Source organism: Aquarana catesbeiana, linkage group LG02 (assembly GCF_042186555.1).
Source record: "Aquarana catesbeiana isolate 2022-GZ linkage group LG02, ASM4218655v1, whole genome shotgun sequence".
Taxonomy (NCBI): domain Eukaryota; kingdom Metazoa; phylum Chordata; class Amphibia; order Anura; family Ranidae; genus Aquarana; species Aquarana catesbeiana.
Genome location: NC_133325.1, coordinates 429,787,478 through 429,807,308, shown reverse-complemented (window position 1 = coordinate 429,807,308; position 19,831 = coordinate 429,787,478). Strand labels below are relative to the sequence as shown.

Genomic DNA, 19,831 nt, shown 5'->3' with positions numbered 1-19,831 from the left:
GTGTGTTTTTTTTTTTTTATTCAATAGTGTATTTTTTCAAAAAAATTGCATTTGAAAGACCGCTGCGCAACTGCAGTGTGACATAAAACATTGCATTGACCGCCATTTTATTCTCTAGGGTCTCTGCTAAAAAAAATATATAGTGTTTGGGGGTCATTTTCTAGCAAAAAATACTGATTTTAACTTGTAAGCAACAAATGTCAGAAAAAGGCTGCGTCAGCAAGTGGTTAAAGGGATACCAAAGTCTTGGGGTTTTTTTTAGTCAAAAATAACAAACATGTCATGCTTACCTGCTCTGTTGCCGTGGTTTTGCACAGAACAGCCCAGATCCTCCTCTTCTTGGGTCCCTCTTTGGTGCTCCTGGCTTCTCCCTCCTGTTGAGTGCCCCCAGAGCAAGCAGTTTGCTATGAGGACACCCGAGCCGAGACACAGCTCCCTATGTCCATTCAGACATGGAGCTGTGGCCCGGCCCTTCTCCCTTTTTCTCCTCATTGGCTGACTGACTTTGGCAGCAGCGGGAGCCAATGGCGCTGTGCTGCTGTCTCAGCCAATGAGGAGAGGAGTCCTGGGCAGTCGGGACACTCCTGCAACATCACTGGATCGAGATGGGGCTCAGGTAAGTATTAGGGGGGCTGCTGCACACAAAGGCTTTTTATCTTAATGCATAGAATGCAGTTTTACACATACACATACATAGAATGCATTAAGATAAAAAACCTTCTGCCTTTACAACAACTTTAAGGAGACAGTCACCTATTATTTAACAAAATAGAGGTGCTTGTAAATAAGCTGCAACAGGCAAATGCTAACCAGCAACAGACAAACCATTTAACTGCTTAGCAGATATGACAGCTTACTGTAGCCCACCAGGCCTCCTTAAGACCCCTTCCACATGGGAAGGCATTTTTCAGGCATTTTAGTGCTAAAAATAGCGCCTGTAAACTGCCTCCCATACCTCCCCAGTGTAAAAGCCTGAGTGCTTTAACACTGGGGCGGTGCGCTTGCAGGACGGAAAAAAATGTCCTGCAAGTACCATCTTTGGTAGCAGTGTGGGAGCGCTGTATACATCACTCCTAAACCGCCCCTGCCATTGAAATCAATGGGCAGCGCTGCCGGAGCGCCTGCAAACCACTTCGGCTGAGGTGCTTTTCGAGCACTTTTAACCCTTTGTTAACCCCTTCTTTGGAGTTAAAAGTGCTCCGCTCCCACCCGCACAGCGCCGGTAAAGCGCAGCTAAAACGAGTGGCGCTTTATCGCTAACGCGGGGCGGTCTTCAGTGTGAAGGGTGTCTAAAAGTAGTACAAGTTTTTAAAGCAGCAGATCAGGCCGTGCAAGCAAGTGGTGGTGCAGGGGCCAACTTCTACATCTGCTGGCTCAGAGCTCTTTGTGGAAATTGCCCCTGGAGTATGATGTTGAAGCCTACCTCAGCATGTTTAAGAGAGTGGAAGAACATGAGATGCTACTTAAGGAGCAGATGTGTTAGCACTCTTTTTAACTGATAGCCCCAATAGGCCTACTTTGACTCCCAACCTCAGGATGCCAAAACTTAGTGGTTCTAAAGGCTGAAGGAGCATTCTTTCTATTCATGTTATGCATAGTTTAAAATTCTCTTAGATTATGGTGGTGATCTTTTTTGTTTGACAAGAGAATTTTTGAAACATAGATATATAAAGCATATACAGTATATAGTAGAGTACAGAGGTGGCGATGTTCTTGCTTTATCAGCCTCTGTATCCTGTATCAAAATGCTGTTTTTCTTTAATGTACCGCTAAGCTGGAAGCAACCATTCTGTTGTTGAAGCCTTATTGCTCTACTTGGAGGGTCTTCCTGAGCCTGTGGTCTGCTATCATTTATATAACACCTGTCTGCAGTGTGCTGAAGATTATAGCAGCAGTAAAGAGGTACATTTTATAGATCATTCTTATATATAATAATTTAGTACTGCATTGTAGAATGTTTCTTGTGGGGTATTATGTAGTTTACTAGAAGCTATAATATGTATTTACATGAAAAATGTCAGGTATTGTATTCTCACACCTCACACCTGTACACCCCCTATGGACCAGAGCAATTTTACAGAGAGGTGCATACTAGGAGAATGATGGCATCAGTTTTCTGTAGGCAGAAGTATTTCCTCAATCTGTAACCACATATGATATCATTATTTGATTCTTCATAGGTTATTTCCCGATTACCACTGCACCACAAAAATGTCTTCAACTACCTGATATCCTTCTTGCGAGAGCTGCTAAACAACTCATTACAGAACCATCTAGATATTAACATTTTAGGTAAGATGTTCATTATCAATGTTATTTGTTTTGTGCAGTATAATCCAAGGGAAATGCCACACACCCATGCATTCATTGAGAAAATGCCAAGTGTTCCCTAATGGCTCCCGTGCTGAGCGGGTGACCTCCTGTGTTCGCAATGCAGCAGGGCAGTTTCTCAGCTAGTGGAGATCACTGTAGTAGCGGTGCCCACTAACTCTAACATGTAGTGTGATAATGATGTAAAAATGGCCATACCTGGAATGGAACTTTAATTGTTTTGCGGTTTTGCTCTCTTATCCCTGGTAATTGGATTGTTAACCTTTATCACCTAGGAGGTCTCCAGTATAAATTACAGTTATAGCTTGTCTCTGAACACTCCATGTATAGAAGTATCATGATCCACAAATGTAAAGCATAATATTGCAACTGTATATCTAGGTCAGATTTACAGCCAGATTCAGTAATTTGTGCAGAGTGGTAGTCCTATGTTACCTCTGCAGAAAACATTAGCTACAATTATATTTTTTGTTAGTAGGGTAATTGTTTTTAAGAAAAACACTTGAAAAATGTTCTTGGTTATTGAAGGACAAAAGAATTCACATTCAGTTGAATTACACTGCCACCTACAGGAGGATTGGAAACTGGCAAACATACAAACTGTAAACCAGTCCCAGGATAACCCCTCTTGTACCCAGTAGGCTTCTTTTCTTTGCTAGTGTCTTAGAAGGAACAATTACTTTACTGGCATTCAGCATAGCGAAAGCACAATCCTGCTGCTTGTGCTTTGCAAAGCCCTAGTTGTGAACTGGTCACCTCTGGCTTTCCTATCCTTGTCAGCACCAGCAAGCTAGGTTTATGAGCACCTAAGGCCTTGCCTTGCACTCTGGGCCTGGTGTCATACCTCTACATGGATGCGACATGTCCTTCTGCTATGAGTAACCCCAGCTCATACTCTCCTGGGGGCCGAGGGCATTTAATGGATGTCTGTAATCTGATGACCCTGTAGCCATAGGATCTACATCATCAGAGTCTTCTTCAGCTCTGCTGGGTGAGTTTGAGTCCCCTTACCTCTTGTCAGGAGCCTCTACATTATTATTATTATACAGAATTTCTATAGTGGTAACAGCTTGTGTAGCGCTTTACAACACAAGGGCAGACAGTACAGTTACAATACAATTCCGTACAGGAGGAGTCAGAGGGCCCTGCTCGTTAGCGCTTACAATCTAGGAGGGAGCGTCAAGTGATACAAAAGGTAATAACTGTGGGCGATGAGCTAAAGGAGAAAATAAAAGTACAGTTGTTAGGTGTGGGCAGAATAGGCTTCTCTAAAGGGAAGGGTTTTCAGGGATCCTCTAAAAGCAAACAGAGTTGCAGATAATCGGACAGATTGGGGTAGGGAGTGCCATAGGATGGGAGAAGCTCTGAAAAAGTTCTGGAGGCGAGCATGGGAGGAGGTGACGAGTGAGATAGAGAACGATCAGGTTGGTCTTTTGAGACTAGGCTAGTGATGTAGCTGGGAGTTGTGGGTGCCTTTGTAAGCTGTTGTTAGTAATTTGAATTTAATTTGTTGGGTGAGCGTGAGAAAATGGAGGGATTGACAGAGAGGAGTAGCAAACACTGAGCGGTTGGTAAGGTGGATGAGCCTGGCAGCAGCATTCATAATGGACTGATGGGGGGGGATCAACTCAGGACTTTACAGAAGATGACGCTGGGCTGAATTTACCGCCTGTATTCTGTCAAATTAGCCAACTCGTCAGAAACTCCAATCACCTCACTTTCAATTTCTTTAACCACTTCCCGCCCGGCCTATAGCAAAATGACGGCCGGGCGGTGGTTCCGTTATCCTGACTGGACATCATGTGACTGCTGACTCACAACGCGGCGATCGTGGTGCGGCGTGTCAGTCTGACACACTGCAACACCGATCTTCGTAAAGAGACTCTGACAGAGACTCTTTACCACGTGATCAGCTGTGTCCAATCACAGCTGATCACGGTGTAGACAGGAAGAGCCATGTATCGACTTTTCCTCACTCGTGTCTGACAGACACAAGTAGAGGAGAGCCGATCGGCTGCTCTTCTGACACGGAGGGGTCTGCGCTGATTGATTATCAGCACAGACCCCCCCACCGAGGATGCCCACCCAGGACCACCAGGGATGCCCACCACTGATGACCACCAGGTATGCCACCCATGGCCACCAGGGATGCCAATCTGTGCCCAAAAATGGTGCCAATCTGTGCCCAAAAATGCTAATTGGTTCCCATCAGTAATGCCTGCCAGTGCCTCCTTAACAGTGATGCCTATCAGTGCCAATCAGTGCTCATGAGTGCCACCCATAAGTACTCATCAATGCGGCCTTTTTGTGCCCATCAGTGCTGCATATTAGTGCCCATTATCAGTGTTTATTAGTGCCCGTCAGTGCAGCCTCATCAGTGCCCATCAATGAAGGAGAAAACATACTTATTTACCACATTTTATAACTGAAACGAAGAAAAACGTATTTTTTTTTCAAAATTTTTGGTCTTTTTGTATTTGTTTAGTAAAAAATAAAAACCTCAGAGGTGATCAAATACCACCAAAAGAAAGCTCTATTTGTGGGAACAAAATGCTAAAAATTTAGTTTGGGTACAGTGTTGCATGACCGCGCAATTGTCATTTAAAAAGTGACAGCGCTGAAAGCTGAAAATTGGCTTGGGCAGGAGGGGGGGGGGGGGGGGGGGAGTGCGAATTGCAGTTTGAACACAACACGGGCAACCGAATACTGTCCGGTACAGGAAGATTTTGCTGTTTTGACACCACAGCGGCTAACGAGGACAAAGTTGTCGCCGCCTCGTAGGCGGCCATTTTGTTGGTTAGTATCGGAGCAAGTAACAATCTCCGCTCATATCATGCAGCGGACTGTAAACAATTGCCGGTGTTGTGTCCAAACAGCAATTCGTCGAAATCTCCAGTTACTGATGGTTTAAAGAAACCAGAAGTGAGGTGGTTGGAGTTTCTGACGAGTTGGCCAATTTGACAGAACACCTGTATGCAGGAAGAATTTTCTGAGCCACCAATCTCTGTGATTATCTCTGACTCAGATTCAGGGTCCCAATAGTCTGTCTCTGAAAAGACTGTTATTAAGGCACTGCATTCTTCTGCCATCTCAGAATTACAAGGGGATGTTTTAGACCTTGTTAAAACAGTGTGCACCTGCAATTTCCATGTGGCAGAGTTTTAAAAAGGTGCTGGGACCTTTTCCCTGCATAAAACACAGGGACAGCAGCCCATTCACATGTACCTGCAGCACGCAGAGGTGCATAACCAGGGCTAAACTTATTTCCCACATGGGACTCATACTGTTGTTGTTGGTACTGCTTGCTACAAATGGAAGCATGCTAGGTAAAGGAGGGGTTATCTTAAGGCTGGCTTACAACTTTTCTGTTAGTCAGTGTCCAATCCTCCTGTAGGGTGGCAGTATAGACTGACTGGGACAAGGGTTGGGCAGGTGGTGCCGCTTCCCTGGGCGCAATGGTGTTTTGAAGTGATGGGGGTTTCCCTGACCCTAACCCTAACCCTAACCCTGAGGGAGTGGGGGGGTGCAGTTTGGCATCTTTACCCTGGGCGCAGGATGACCTTGTCCCGTCACTGGACTGACTGTATCTGAATTCTTGTGTCCAAGACCAAATGTTTTATGGCGAGTTAAAAAAAATTCTATTATTCATTTGGAAAATATGAATTTGCAGCACATTTATTTGGTGTGTGTTTTTCTTATACTAAGCGTATTTGCCTAATAAGCCTAATAAGGAAGATGCATTTACAGTGCAAACTCAATAAATCTTTCACTAGGCACTTACCGTATTTAATAAATTGTGAAATCCTCCAAAGTGTTCCAACTGGGAATTAAAAACCCTTATTAAATTACTACATTTGCTGTAAAGCTAAGAGCTGCCATCTTTTACTTTATGCTAGTCATATTTTTGGATGTATCCACAGATATATATTATTTCCTACACAGTTGATTTTATCCATTACATGCTAGTACCCTGAACAAAATTAAATTGATATGTCCTATACACAGTATGTACCTACATATGTATTATTGGATAGTTTTGTTTTTGGTTGTATGTTTTGGTATGTGTTTTTAATTAACTTTAAATTTCCTAACATCTATTTTTTACACATTTTAAGTAATTCCAAAGCAGATGTTAACATGATCATCATAACATCTAGAGATCATAGAAAGTCAGGCACCAGAAATCAAAAATCGCAAACCAATATAAGACAGCGTAATAGATTTGTATGCAATTTAATTTTTTGTAGTGCGTTGTTTGTCCTATGGTAGTTTTAGGTTGTTTTGGGTTATCCATGGTTATTACTGACACTTGGCATATAATATACATTTAGTTCTCAAAATGATATTATTTTACTTGTGTGCAAATGTATTGCAACAGTGGAGTGGTCTGGGGAAAGCAAGGCTTGGTACTCTTTCACACTTATTTCAACATTTATTCGATTCTTAAGGCCCAAAAAATGTTGATGTGTACTGACTATTGCATTTTTTTTTAGACCTACAGTTTCTGTACAAGATTTACCTGTAACCCCTGAGTTGTAGCTAGCATGTACAGAACATCCACCTCCTAGGCACTGACACAACTTTTCTGTCATGGCCATATACGTATTAGGGTTTAATTACTAAAAGTAGAGAGTGCACAATCTGGTTCAGCTGTGCATGGTAACCAATCAGCTTCTAATTTCAGCTTGTTCAATTAAGCTTTGACAATAAAACATGGAAGCTGATTGGTTTTTTTCCAGAGCTGCACCATATTTTGCACTCTCCAGTTTTAGTAACTCAACCCTATTGTCTCCATTTTGGTTTTCTACAAAGAGTCCAGTGACATTCCCATTCTGCCTCCCTTCTTCACATTCTACTTTCTTTGCATTAGAAGTTTTTCTTCTACTTTCTTTGCATTAGAAGTTTTTCTTTTCCTTTCATCTCCCAACCCAAGTCGGGGAGCCCACACGATGATCAAAATCCAGCAGAGACTCACTGAATTTCTATCAATGTATGGCCAGCTTAGTAGACATGTTGGATCATTTTCCATCGATCAGCAGCTGCAGCTACTGATCTGTTTATTCTGAGAGCCACATGTGCCACTGTCAGAATACAATGTACCCCCAGGTGGATTGGGCCATCTCTCACAAACAAGGTGGGCGGAGGAATCCACCCTTGGAGGCATTGTATTCTGACAGTGGCACATGCTGCTGTCAGAATAACCTTATCAGCGGCTGCAGCTGATCGATGGAAAATGAACAGGTAAAAATGAGGAAGCGCTATGTGGTAGAATGGAAGGCAGTGCCCCTCTCTCATTTTGGTTTTAGCATTGACCATTGCAGCCCCAGTTCCTATGTATATGGCAGCACTGCTGCTCAGTACAACGTTAGTGCATTAGCAAAAACCTAGTTGTCAGTTATTTATGTGCTATGACATCCAAGGTTTGATTTCTCTTTCTTGTTCACAGCAAGTATATTTGGGAATCTTTTACTCCGACCTCATCCTGACCAACCCAAAGCCAGCAACTTAGAGAAGAGGAAATGCCAGGAGTTTGTTCAACAGTTTCTCATGCATAGCGAGGATCCTTAAATTGCTTATCTTGTTTAGGCATCAGCAGACTTTCAGAAGACGTGCCTAGGTTTTGTGCCATTCCTGATGGTTTACATCTTGATGACTTGAGCCATATTTTTCATATTTTTACAGCTATAAGTGTAAAAAAATATTTTTTTTTATAGATGATAAAAGATTTATTAATCTTTTGACCTATGCCACCATGCCTTAAATGTACTTTGTTACCCCCCCTAATGGCCTTTAATGTGGTTGAATCCTATGTTCTACTGTCCCACAGCACCATGATGGTCCAAAATTGTAACGCAACCAAAACTTTTTGATTGTGTAGAGAACCTGATTAGTTTAGGTTTTATTGCTGTTTGAGTACTCCTCATTTTCACTAGTCAACAAACTGGGGCACATACGGCAATAAAAGCTGACAAAGGTTCTAACCTTTCCCTACTCTACTCAACTTTTATACTGCGGTCTCTGTCCCTCTTCAAGATTTAGCCTTCTTTCCTGGCAACATGTTGTCACTGGAACCGGAACAGGATAACCTCCCCAACGGGACCACAGAGAACATTAAAAACTGCCGAGGTTCTAAGCTTCCCCTTTAAATCCAAGATTGAAGAAAAGGAGTTTTTTTTTCCTGGAGATGAACTTTAAATTCTTTCCATTTCCTGGAAATGTAATCACACATAGGCCAATCTCTCATTGTTTGTTATTTATGCTGGATATAACTGACTGAATGCTGTCCAGTGCATAGATAATATATTTTTGTCTTGATCATTGTTACTGTAAAATTTTATGTATAAAGTCAGCTATTGTCTTTTTTTTTATATATATATATATATGTTTAAGGAATTTTAAACTACTGTGTTTCAATTTAAAATAATGTGCATATATTTTCTACTTTGTACTTATTCTCCAGAGATATGAGTTTTTTTTTAAAACTAATATTTAATGTTTTGTATTAATGTAAATGGATAAATATATTTTAAATACATTTGGGGTTAGCTGTAGCCACTAATAAAAACACCAAAACCTTTTTTTTTTTTTTTGTTTTGAGTGTATTTTATGTAAGAAAAATACATTTATTTATAATGTCTGCATGCCTGCATACCCTGTGCTTTTGTTCTGAACTCAAATCAAATGGCTCAAAAAAATAAATAAAATAAAACTATGTATTTTTTGGTAAAGCTCCCTAAGAAAATTAGGTTTGGACTTGGTTACGGTTCAAACCTAATTCACAGGATAGCTGCTGCTATGTAACTTTTAGAACATTTTTAAAATATGCTATGAATCTTCTAAGTACCCACGCTACATTTCCTCCTCTACAATTTTGTGTGATGTGTTAAATGAAAACTATCCTTGATTGCATCATTGGTGTGATTTCCAGCATATTTTGATGACAAAAAGGGGATACCACGCTAAAAATAGTGCTCAATATTAAACAAAGCATAAATATAAACGAGCAGCAGAATACAGTGGGATACACACAAGAAGTAAAATAGAAATAAAAAAGCTGCACTGCAAAAAGTCTCCATCAATGAATCCAATCAAAACCATATAAAACGAAAAAGTCCATATAAAACACTTGGAATTCTTGATGTCACCACAGTGTATAAACACAGACAGGAGAGTGCCCGACCACCGTAATTTAAATCTGCTTACCAGATGGCAGGCATAAAGGGCAGGTGGCTATAACCCAGCCATGGCCTTTAGCTTGCAGATGTCAGCACTGATAGCGGTAGACTGGATCGTGCAGATCACTCCCTCTCTCCAACTATGGTGTCCGTCTTTGCTAAAATGGATGCCCCAAAGGAAAAAAGACTAGCCATAGTGTAATATTGCCTAAATCATATTTTATTTAAAACGAGGTAATGCACTTACATTTATGAAGAAAGTTGCATGCATATAAAAAGAATGCCGGCCAGCACAAACACACGGAGCCCGTCCTCCTAGTCCAGTCACGTGGTGACGTCACTACGTGCCTTCTTCCAGACGCGTTTCGTCATCAGTAGACATTGTCAATGGGGAACCCAAATGGGTGGTGGTTTGTGGTGTTGTACAGTCCCATAACTGTCTAAAAGAGGATTTTCTTTCCTTTTGAAGAACACTTGCCCAACTTCCTGTTGTGCCGCAAGACAGGAAGCGAAGGAAAATCTTCCCAAAGAGACATAGACAGCAAGAAAAAAAACTTTTGAAAAAAACTAATTAGCACTCAACCAATGAACTGATTGAGTGCTGGCTTTTTCTTCTAATGGTTATTGACGGTGCCACCATTAGCTGTGCACTCCCAACTAAGGAAGGGTCTGGTGATGGATGGATTTGTGCAAATTTTACCAATTCCTTAATTTATCCAAAACTAATAGGAAATAAAGAATTTGCTTTATATATACTTTAATGTAGTCCAATTGATGGTCCTTTGAAGAGACATTGCCACTTTTTCAAAGGTCTAAAAAAATACATACTGTATAACCAGATGGCTCCCTGGAGTATTGGACCCTCCTGGGGCATCAGCAGCTGCAACCGCTTCCCGCTAAGTAGAAACAGTAGAAACTTTGAGTACATTTCAGACAGCGCTTGCTTAACCATAAACTTATAATTTATACTGAAATTACTGTAGTGAATACTAAGAGTACCACTATAATGGTGATATAAAACAATAATGTTCTTCCTAAATAAAAAGTGACATAGTGCAAACTAAAAGTCTTTTTGTGCAATATTAAGAGCTTTGTGCCTTGTTCCCAGGGTATCCCCTGTGTTTCCACCATGTGCAACAGGTCTGTGAGGTGGAGTGGAAGGCAGGACACACGTGGGAGACAAAGTGAGGTACTGCTGTGACTGAGACCCTTCCGAGCAGCTGATGACCTGGCTTTTGAACCACTGAGGCAGGCAAGGGCGTAACCTTGGTAAAGGACAAGTTTTACAGCCAAGCTTTTGGGATCGCAACAGGGAGCAGTCAGGACCTGTGGGATTCACCAGAGGACATCAGGGAGCGTGTGACAGGTCCCCCAAAAAAAGACCTACAAGCCCAAATCTGGTGAGTGCAGAGTGAACACACCAGTGCACGTGGTGGAAACACAGGGGATACCCTGGGAACAAGGCACGAAGCACTTATTATTGCACAAAAAGACTTTTTGTTTGCACTTTTTTATTTATGAAGAACATTATTTTTGATATCACCATTATAGTGGTACTCTTAGTATTCACTATAGTAATTTCAGTCTAAATTATAAGTTTATAGTTAAGCAAGCACTGCCTGAAATGTATTCATTTTTGTCAATCAGGTTGGATAGCATAGACAGCGGCTGCTCATATCACCATTATTAATATTTTTTGGTTGTTCACCTAGGCACGGGTGTCTTTAACTTTTATACAGTAGAAACTTTGAAATGTTCTCTTCAAAAGGTACAAATACACTATTCCCAATGCATAGGTTCCTGAAAAATGCCTGTAGGGGTAAGTGGGTGCTGCAGTGACCACCGGCTGGAAACCGAAGACATTCAAAGCGAGAAGTATGTCACCAATACAACAAGGATCTCCAGAACGGGTCCAAAGCTTTATTCAACGATCACATCATAATTACAGAAGCAACGTTTCGGAGCCACACAGGACCCCCGATGCCTGACCACGTGTCTGATGAAGGGATTCCGCATGGCTCCAAACCGTTGCTTCTGTATTTATGATGTGATCGCCAAATAAATCTTTGGACCCATTCTGGAGATCCTTGGTGTGCTAGTGACTTAATTCTCGCTCTTCAAAAGGTAGATTATGTATTGGCCAAACAGTAAAATACACCTTCACTACATTTTGTGGTATCAAAGGGGCCACTTCATCAGGACATGTGTAGGAATACTATATAAAAAATAGGAAATAAAGTCAAGGTATAGTACTGTATATCAGTATAAAAAATGCCCCAGTGAATAAAAGGTATACAGTATATTACTGGATAAAAGAGATTTAGTGCAGAAAGAGGAACAGAGCTCTTGAAGCAAAGTTGCAACTGCTTGACTGAATTGAACAAATGCCCCATAGGTTCAGTAATAAAATCGATAAGCAAATACATTTTTCTCCTCTCTGGCCTCTGTGAGATCCGAGCCATGGGCGGTGTTCGGTGGCTCGGTTCTCAGTGCAGAGACTCCGGGGACAGCTGCAGCATCGCACCAATGCTGTATCCACCTTGGTAAGTATAAATATCCCAAAAAAAAAACATGCTTCTCTTTTAAGGTCTAAACCGCTGGCAACAAAAGTGAATACATCCCTAAGTGAAAATGTCCAAATTGGGCCCAAAGTGTCAATATTTTGTGTGGCCACCATTATTTTACAGCACTGCCTTAACACTCTTGGGCATGGAGTTCACCAGAGCTTCACAGGCTGCCACTGGAGTCATCATCCAGTCCTCCATCATCCAGGGTTTAGGTCTGGAGACATGCTTGGCCAGTTCATCACCTTTACCCTCAGCTTCTTTAACAAGACAGTGGTCGTCTTGGAAGTGTGTTTGGGGTCATTATCATGTTGGAATACTGCCCTGCGGCCCAGTCTCCGAAGGGAGGGGATCGTGCTCTGCTTCAGTATGTCACAGTACATGTTGGCATTTATGGTGCCCTCAATGAACTGTAGCTCCCCAGTGCCGGCAGCACTCATGCAGCCCCAGACCATGACACTCCCACCACCATGCTTGACTGTAGGCAAGACACACTTGTCTTTGTACTCCTAAACTGATTGCCGGCACACACTCTTGACACCATATGAACCAAATTATTTTATCTTGGCTCCATCAGACCACAGGACATGGTTCCAGTAATCCATATCAGTCTGCTTGTCTTCAGCGAACTGTTTGCGGGCTTTCTTGTGCATCATCTTTAGAAGAGCTAAAAAATGAATAAAAACCAAGCGCTGATGTGGATAGATATGTGTGATATAAATAAATTGTGCTTAAAAATATATATATACCAATATAGTTAGTGCTATGAAAAAAATCTGTAAATTAAAGCTGCTATCAATATAGGGTGATCAGATAACCAAACAAATAGTACTAAGTATAAAATTGATGCGCTTTAAATAAATAGTGCGACTAAGCTTAAATCCAGGAATAAAAAATGCATACATGTGAATAAAATAAATACATAATTATGGTGCTAATACATGTGTTAAAATTGCCAAAAAAAAAAAAATGCCAAAAAAAAAAAAAAATCTTCAAATTGGTGATGTGACGGTTAGTATAAATAAAATAATAATGACACTCTGAGTACAATGTCCAGGCAGAGATAAATAGTGGGAGAAAGTAAAAATAATTAAACAGTTCCTTCCCTTAATCCAGATTGATTGACTCACTGGGTTAGATCGTTTGTATCAGGATATTTAGTTTTTCTTGCATCCCACTTCAGCAATTATACTGCTGGTGATTCGGCTCTCAGGATAAAGGTTTTTAGATAGTACATAAGCAAAACAGAGACAAGAGATACACTCACAAACTCCCGGTCTATTAGAAGCATTCAAATAAGCAGATTGCAGTCAGCCGCTGTGGACGAGGTTTCCCATAGAGAAACAGCTGCTGTTAACCTTCAGGTGTATTGCAGCAGGAGTTTAGGACGTTCAGGAGGAGTTTAGGACGTTCAGTGCTGCAATACACCTGAAGGTTAACAGCAGCTGTTTCTCTATGGGAAACCTCATCCACAGCGGTTGACTGCAATCTGCTTATTTGAATGCTTCTAATAGACCGGGAGTTTGTGAGTGTATCTCTTGTCTCTGTTTTGCTTATGTACTATCTAAAAACCTTTATCCTGAGAGCCGAATCACCAGCAGTATAATTGCTGAAGTGGGATGCAAGAAAAACTAAATATCCTGATACAAACGATCTAACCCAGTGAGTCAATCAATCTGGATTAAGGGAAGGAACTGTTTAATTATTTTTACTTTCTCCCACTATTTATCTCTGCCTGGACATTGTACTCAGAGTGTCATTATTATTTTATTTATACTAACCGTCACATCACCAATTTGAAGATTTTTTTTTTTTTGGCAATTTTTTTTTTTTTTGGCAATTTTAACACATGTATTAGCACCATAATTATGTATTTATTTTATTCACATGTGTGCATTTTTTATTCCTGGATTTAAGCTTAGTCGCACTATTTATTTAAAGCGCATCAATTTTATACTTAGTACATCTTTAGAAGAGGCTTCCTTCTGGGATGACAGCCATGCAGACCAATTTGATGCACTGCGCGGTGTATGGTCTGAGCACTGACATGCTGATCCCCATCCCTTCAACCTCTGCAGCAATGGTGGCAGCACTCATACGTCTATTTCCCAAAGACAACCTCTGGATATGACGTTGAGTACGTGCACTCAACTTCTTTGGTTGACCATGGCGAGGCCTGTTCTGAGCGGAACCTGTCTTGTTAAACCGCTGTATGGTCTTGGCCACCGTGCTGCAGCTCAGTTTCAGGGTCTTGGCAATCTTCTTATAGCCTAGGCCAACTTCATGTAGTGCAACAGTTGTTTTTTTCAGATCCTCAGAGAGTTCTTTGCCATGAGGTGCCATGTTGAACTTCAAGTGACCAGTATGAGAGATTGAGAGCATTAACTCCAAATTTAACACACCTGCTCCCCATTCACACCAGAGACCTTGTAACACTAACGAGTCACATGACATCGCGGAGGGAAAATGGCTAATTGGGCTCAATTTAGACATTTTCACTTAGGGGTGTACTCACTTTTGTTGCCAGCGGTTTAGACATTAATGGCTGTGTGTTGAGTTATTTTGACGGGACAGCAAATTTACACTGTTATACAAGCTGACTGTACACTCACTACTTTATCATTTTTGATCAGCTGATGCACTTGCAGGGTACTGGTGGGTCTGCATCCCTTTAGTAGTAATTAGCCCTTTAGGCCCCATTCAGACCTCAGCGTTTATGTAGCTTGAAGCTCCATAACGCTGAAGAAGAAAAAAAAAATCAATTATCCTCTGTGGAGATAGTTCACGTCTCCACTAAAAGTCGCCTGAAGCTCAAAAAAGTTGTACTAACCCTAACCTTAATATTATTCCCTAACCCTAATATTATCCCTTAATCCTAAAATCTGACTTGTATCTTAGTGCAGACTTCTGGGAAAATCAAGGAGCCAATCAACAAACCAAAATTACATCTCTGGGGGTGTTCTGTACACCAACTATGTACAGAAGACCTCCAGGTTGCCATATTGCATTGAATTTTATAAAAAAAAAAAAATTACAGCTCTGAAGATTGGAAAGGGAAGGTCATTTTTATAATAATACATTACAATATGGCTTGGCTCACAACTGTGCTATACTTATTTTTTTTTATTTGAAATATTTTTTTTTCCCCACAAAAGTGGGGTTACCCCTAAAGTATTTGGTGTCATTCACATGCTGCTGTACTCCTCTTGAATCTTGATCAAATAGTCGTCAGTTTTGCAGCTGAATAAATAATGGTATTAATCTCCCTTGCCTAGCCAAGTAGAATTCCTAAACATTGTTGCAGGGTAGAACCCCTGGAAGAAAGAGCATGCTAAAGCCAGCCATACAAGGATTGAAATTCGGCTGGTCCAATAGGGACCAGAAGAATTTCGATCCATGTATGGGCTAGCTGGTTGTACACAAGTCAATCTATTGATAGACTTGTGTACAACTAGCTTGTAGTTTTTTTTTTTGTTGAAAGATCAGTGCCGCTGGCAATAGCCAGCAACACTAATCATTGTATTCTGACAGCAGGGAAGTTTCCTTGCTGTCAGATTACAATAGCTCAACGGGAAGGATTCCCCCCATCCACATCAAATGTGTGGTTAGGGGAATTGCTTAATTTTTTTTCGCTCAACCTGCTGGCTGAACAAAACAAAAATTAACCATGGCTTAAACCTACCATGTGAGCACTGAATCAATATATTTACTGATATCTGATTTTACTTTATAGATATTTTGAGAATTTGATAAATGAATAAACATATATACTGTTATTCAAATACAGTAGATAAATTACATCAGCAAATAAATATGGTAAGTTCACTGGTGATGTTAGAGGAATCAAATTGTGCTTTGTGGACATTGGAACATAATTGTATAAAATGTTCATATTTGACTGATAATTATTGGTCAAGATTTGCAATCTATTATGATATTAATTAAATTACTATTTTAGTATTTTACATAATTATTGTAAAAAAAAAGTTAATGTGATCAATGTAAAAATACATTTATATTCAATGTAATCAATAAGTATAAAAAAAGCTTCTTGTTCTCTGGTATTTATTATCTATCACCCTCTAAATTCATACTTCAGGGAAAAAAATGAATTGTGCTAGTTTCTGGTGGGTGGTAATTAAACATGAAAAAAATCAAGCGTTTGGTGCAGATTTTAGGCATTTCTAAAACAAAAAAAAATGTGCAGAATATAACTTGCAGTAGATGAACAGGTGTTTGAGTGGTGAGTTACATTTTAAAGTGTGTCTAATTACTCTCTGTGATAGTGGCACAAAGTAGCAGTCTCTGGGCTTTTGGATGTTTACACATTGTGTAAAGGCATAATGTGCTAGTATGCATCGCATACTAGCACAATATGTGAAACTTACTTGCAAACAAAGCCCTCGTCAACACTGGAGGCCGTATCCATCTTCGCCCATCTTCCTTCCGTGAACTCCGGCTGTGTGACTGTCTAGAGCCACGTGACGTCACTACCGAACATGCTCGTGGAAATCACTGGTCTTGGCACAGGGCTCTGAAGAAACGACACAGGTGGCCGTTCCTTCAGAACGCATGCGCCGATTATGTCATCGCGGCATATACAGTAAATATCTCCTAAATGGTGCACGTTTAGGAGATATTTACAGTACCTACAGATACAAACAATCCAGGGAAGTTTCCTTCCACTTTAAGCAATACATTTCTCACCAACAGAAGGATGTACTATTGTGAGCTAGACTGCTGGATAGCTTGCTAATATAGGGGAGAAGCATTGTGGCATAGTGCTAGCAGGGAGCAGGCCTCTATGCAGTATGCTGTTAGCTGCATTTTATTGAAAAAAAACTGCCCTGGCATAGTGTGCACCACAGCAGGGCTGTCTTAATGCATGGGCACTGCATGGGGGCCCCATTATTGTTTTGCATTACATCATACTTGCCAATTGTCCCGTATTTGCCAGACCAGTCACACGTTTTACTAAGCTGTCCCAGGTTGGCTATGTCCTGAGCAGCATCCTGGAACCTGTACTGTGCCCTCCTGATTGCAGTATTATATCCTCTTGACTTCCCTGTATTGTGCCCTTCTGCCTCCACTAGTTTGTGTTGATTAGTCTTTGATTTATGGAATGCTTTTTATATTGTTATACTACAGTCAGGTCCATAAATATTGGTACATCAACACAATTCTAATCTTTTTAGCTCTATACACCACCACAATGGATTTGAAATGAAACAAGCAAGGTGTGCTTTAACTGCAGACTTTCATCTTTAATTTGAGGGTATTTACATCTAAATGAGGTGAACGGTGTAGGAATTACAACAGTTTGTATATGTGCCTCACACTTTTTAAGGGACCAAAAGTAATGGGACAGATTAACAATCATCCCTCTAACTTTCACTTTTTAATACTTGGTTGCAAATCCTTTTCAGTCAATTACAGCCTGAAGTCTGGAACGCATAGATATCACCAGACGCTGGGTTTCATCCCTGGTGATGCTCTGCCAGGCCTCTACTGCAACTGTCTTCAGTTCCTGCTTGTTCTTGGGGCATTTTCCCTTCAGTTTTATCTTCAGTAAGTGAAATGCATGCTCAATCGGATTCAGGTCAGGTGATTGACTTGGCCATTGCATAACATTCCACTTCTTTCCCTTAAAAAACTCTTTGGTTGCTTTCGTAGTCGTTGTCCATCTGCACTGTGAAGTGCAGTCCAATGAGTTCTGAAGCATTTCGCTGAATATGAGCAGATAATATTTCAGAAACACTTCAGAATTCATCCTGCTGTCAGCAGTCACATCATCAATAAATACAAGAGAACCAGTTCCATTGGCAGCCATACATGTCTACGCCATGACACTACCACCACCATGCTTCACTGATGAGGTGGTATGCTTTGGATCATGAGCAGTTCCTTTCCTTCTCCATATTCTTCTCTTCCCATCACTCTGGTACAAGTTGATCTTGGTCTCATCTGTCCATAGGATGTTGTTCCAGAACTGTGAAGGCTTTTTTAGATGTTGTTCGGCAAACTCTAATCTGGCCTTCCTGTTTTTGAGGCTCACCAATGGTTTACATCTTGTGGTGAACCCTCTGTATTCATTCTGGTGAAGTCTTCTCTTGATTGTTGACTTTGACACACATACACCTACCTCCTGGAGAGTGTTCTTGATCTGGCCAACTGTTGTAAAGGGTGTTTTCTTCACCAGGGAAATAATTCTTTGGTCATCCACCACAGTTGTTTTCTGTGGTCTTTCGGGTCTTTCGGTGTTGCTGATCTCTCTGATGGGTTTGTTTTGTTTTTTCAGCCTAATGATGGCTTGCTTCACTGATAGTGACAGCTCTTTGGATCTCATATTGAGAGTTGACAGCAACAGATTCCAAATGCAAATAGCACACTTGAAATGAACTCACACTTGAAATGGACCTTTCATCTGCTCCTTGTAAATGGGATAATGAGGGAATAACACACACCTGGCCATGGAACAGCTGAGCAGCCAATTGTCCCATTACTTTTGGTCCCTTAAAAAGTGGGAGGCACATATACAAACTGTTGTAATTCCTACACCATTCACCTGATTTGGATGTAAATACCCTCAAATTAAAGCTGAAAGTCTGCAGTTAAAGTTCATCTTGTTCGTTTCATTTCAAATCCATTGTGGTGGTGTATAGAGCCAAAAAGATTAGCATTGTGTCGATGTCCCAATATTTATGGACCTGACTGTACATTATTTATAATTTAATTCTTGAGAGTAGGTGCGTAAATTGGTGCAGGCTGGTAGGGGCCAGTATGTTAGTTTGCCCAGGGGACCATGATGCTATTAAGACAGCCCTGACCAACAGAAGTGTTATCCAAACATATTTCAAGCACGGGGGGATATGAGGGGAGGGGCTTTAAAGCTAGGTCTAAGGTCTAGGTTTTTTCTTTTTTTATATCAGAGACTGAAAAAAATATTATAGAGGAAAACTATCGTTGTAATCGTAAATGCTCAAGTTGTTTTTTTTTACCTTCAGAGAGGAGAATGTTTTAGGCAATTATTGAGAGGTAACTCACATAAAATACATATTCTAGAAGCATATTTATAATAGAAAAAAACAATCTTGGTAGAAACAGGGCTGATTCCTCATGCCAGAGCTTTTAGCTAGAACAACAGTGAGAGAAACACAGTAGTGCCATCACTAAATCTCACTATAAATCACTGAGATTGGCAGTTAGGTAGCAGACATACAGCTAATGGGAAATGCACTGCCAGAATTTCATTTTTCATTGTACTGCTAAGGCACAAATAACATTACTACATTTTCCCCATAACATACAGTGCTATGAAAAAGTATTCAAAGCCTTTGAGATTTTCCACATTTTGTCATGTTACAACCAAAAATGTAAATGTATTTTATTCGGAGTTTATGTGATAGACCAACATAAATTGGCACATAATTGTGAAGTGGAAGGAAAATGATAAATGGTTTTCAATTTTTTTTTTACAAATAAATATGTGAAAAGTGTGGCATGCATTTGTATTCGGCCCCCTTTACTCTGATATCCCTAAGTAAAATCTAGTGGAACAAATTGCCTTCAGAAGTCACCTAATTAGTAAACAGAGTCCGCCTGTGTATAATTTAATCTCAGGATAAATACAGCTGTTCTGTGAAGCCCTCAGAGGTTTGTTAGAGAACCTTAGTGAACAAACAGCATCATGAAGGTCACACCAGACAGGTCAGGGATAAAGTTTAAAGCAGGGTTAGGTTATAAAAAAATATCCCAAGCTTT

General features: G+C 40.6%; 1 protein-coding gene across 3 annotated transcripts in view; it reads left to right on the top strand.

Annotated features, from left to right (window-relative positions):
• The window catches only part of INPP5B (inositol polyphosphate-5-phosphatase B), a 170,192-nt gene extending 161,149 nt beyond the window's left edge, over positions 1 to 9,043 (top strand). For all 3 annotated transcript variants that reach the window (XM_073615509.1, XM_073615512.1, XM_073615511.1), the window contains 3 exons: positions 1,775 to 1,902; positions 2,181 to 2,292; positions 7,778 to 9,043. In XM_073615509.1, the coding sequence (XP_073471610.1) occupies positions 1,775 to 1,902; positions 2,181 to 2,292; positions 7,778 to 7,899 (362 nt within the window). In that variant the 3' untranslated portion in view covers positions 7,900 to 9,043. The remainder of the gene's footprint in view (positions 1 to 1,774; positions 1,903 to 2,180; positions 2,293 to 7,777) is intronic.
• Positions 9,044 to 19,831: the final 10,788 nt, after the last annotated feature.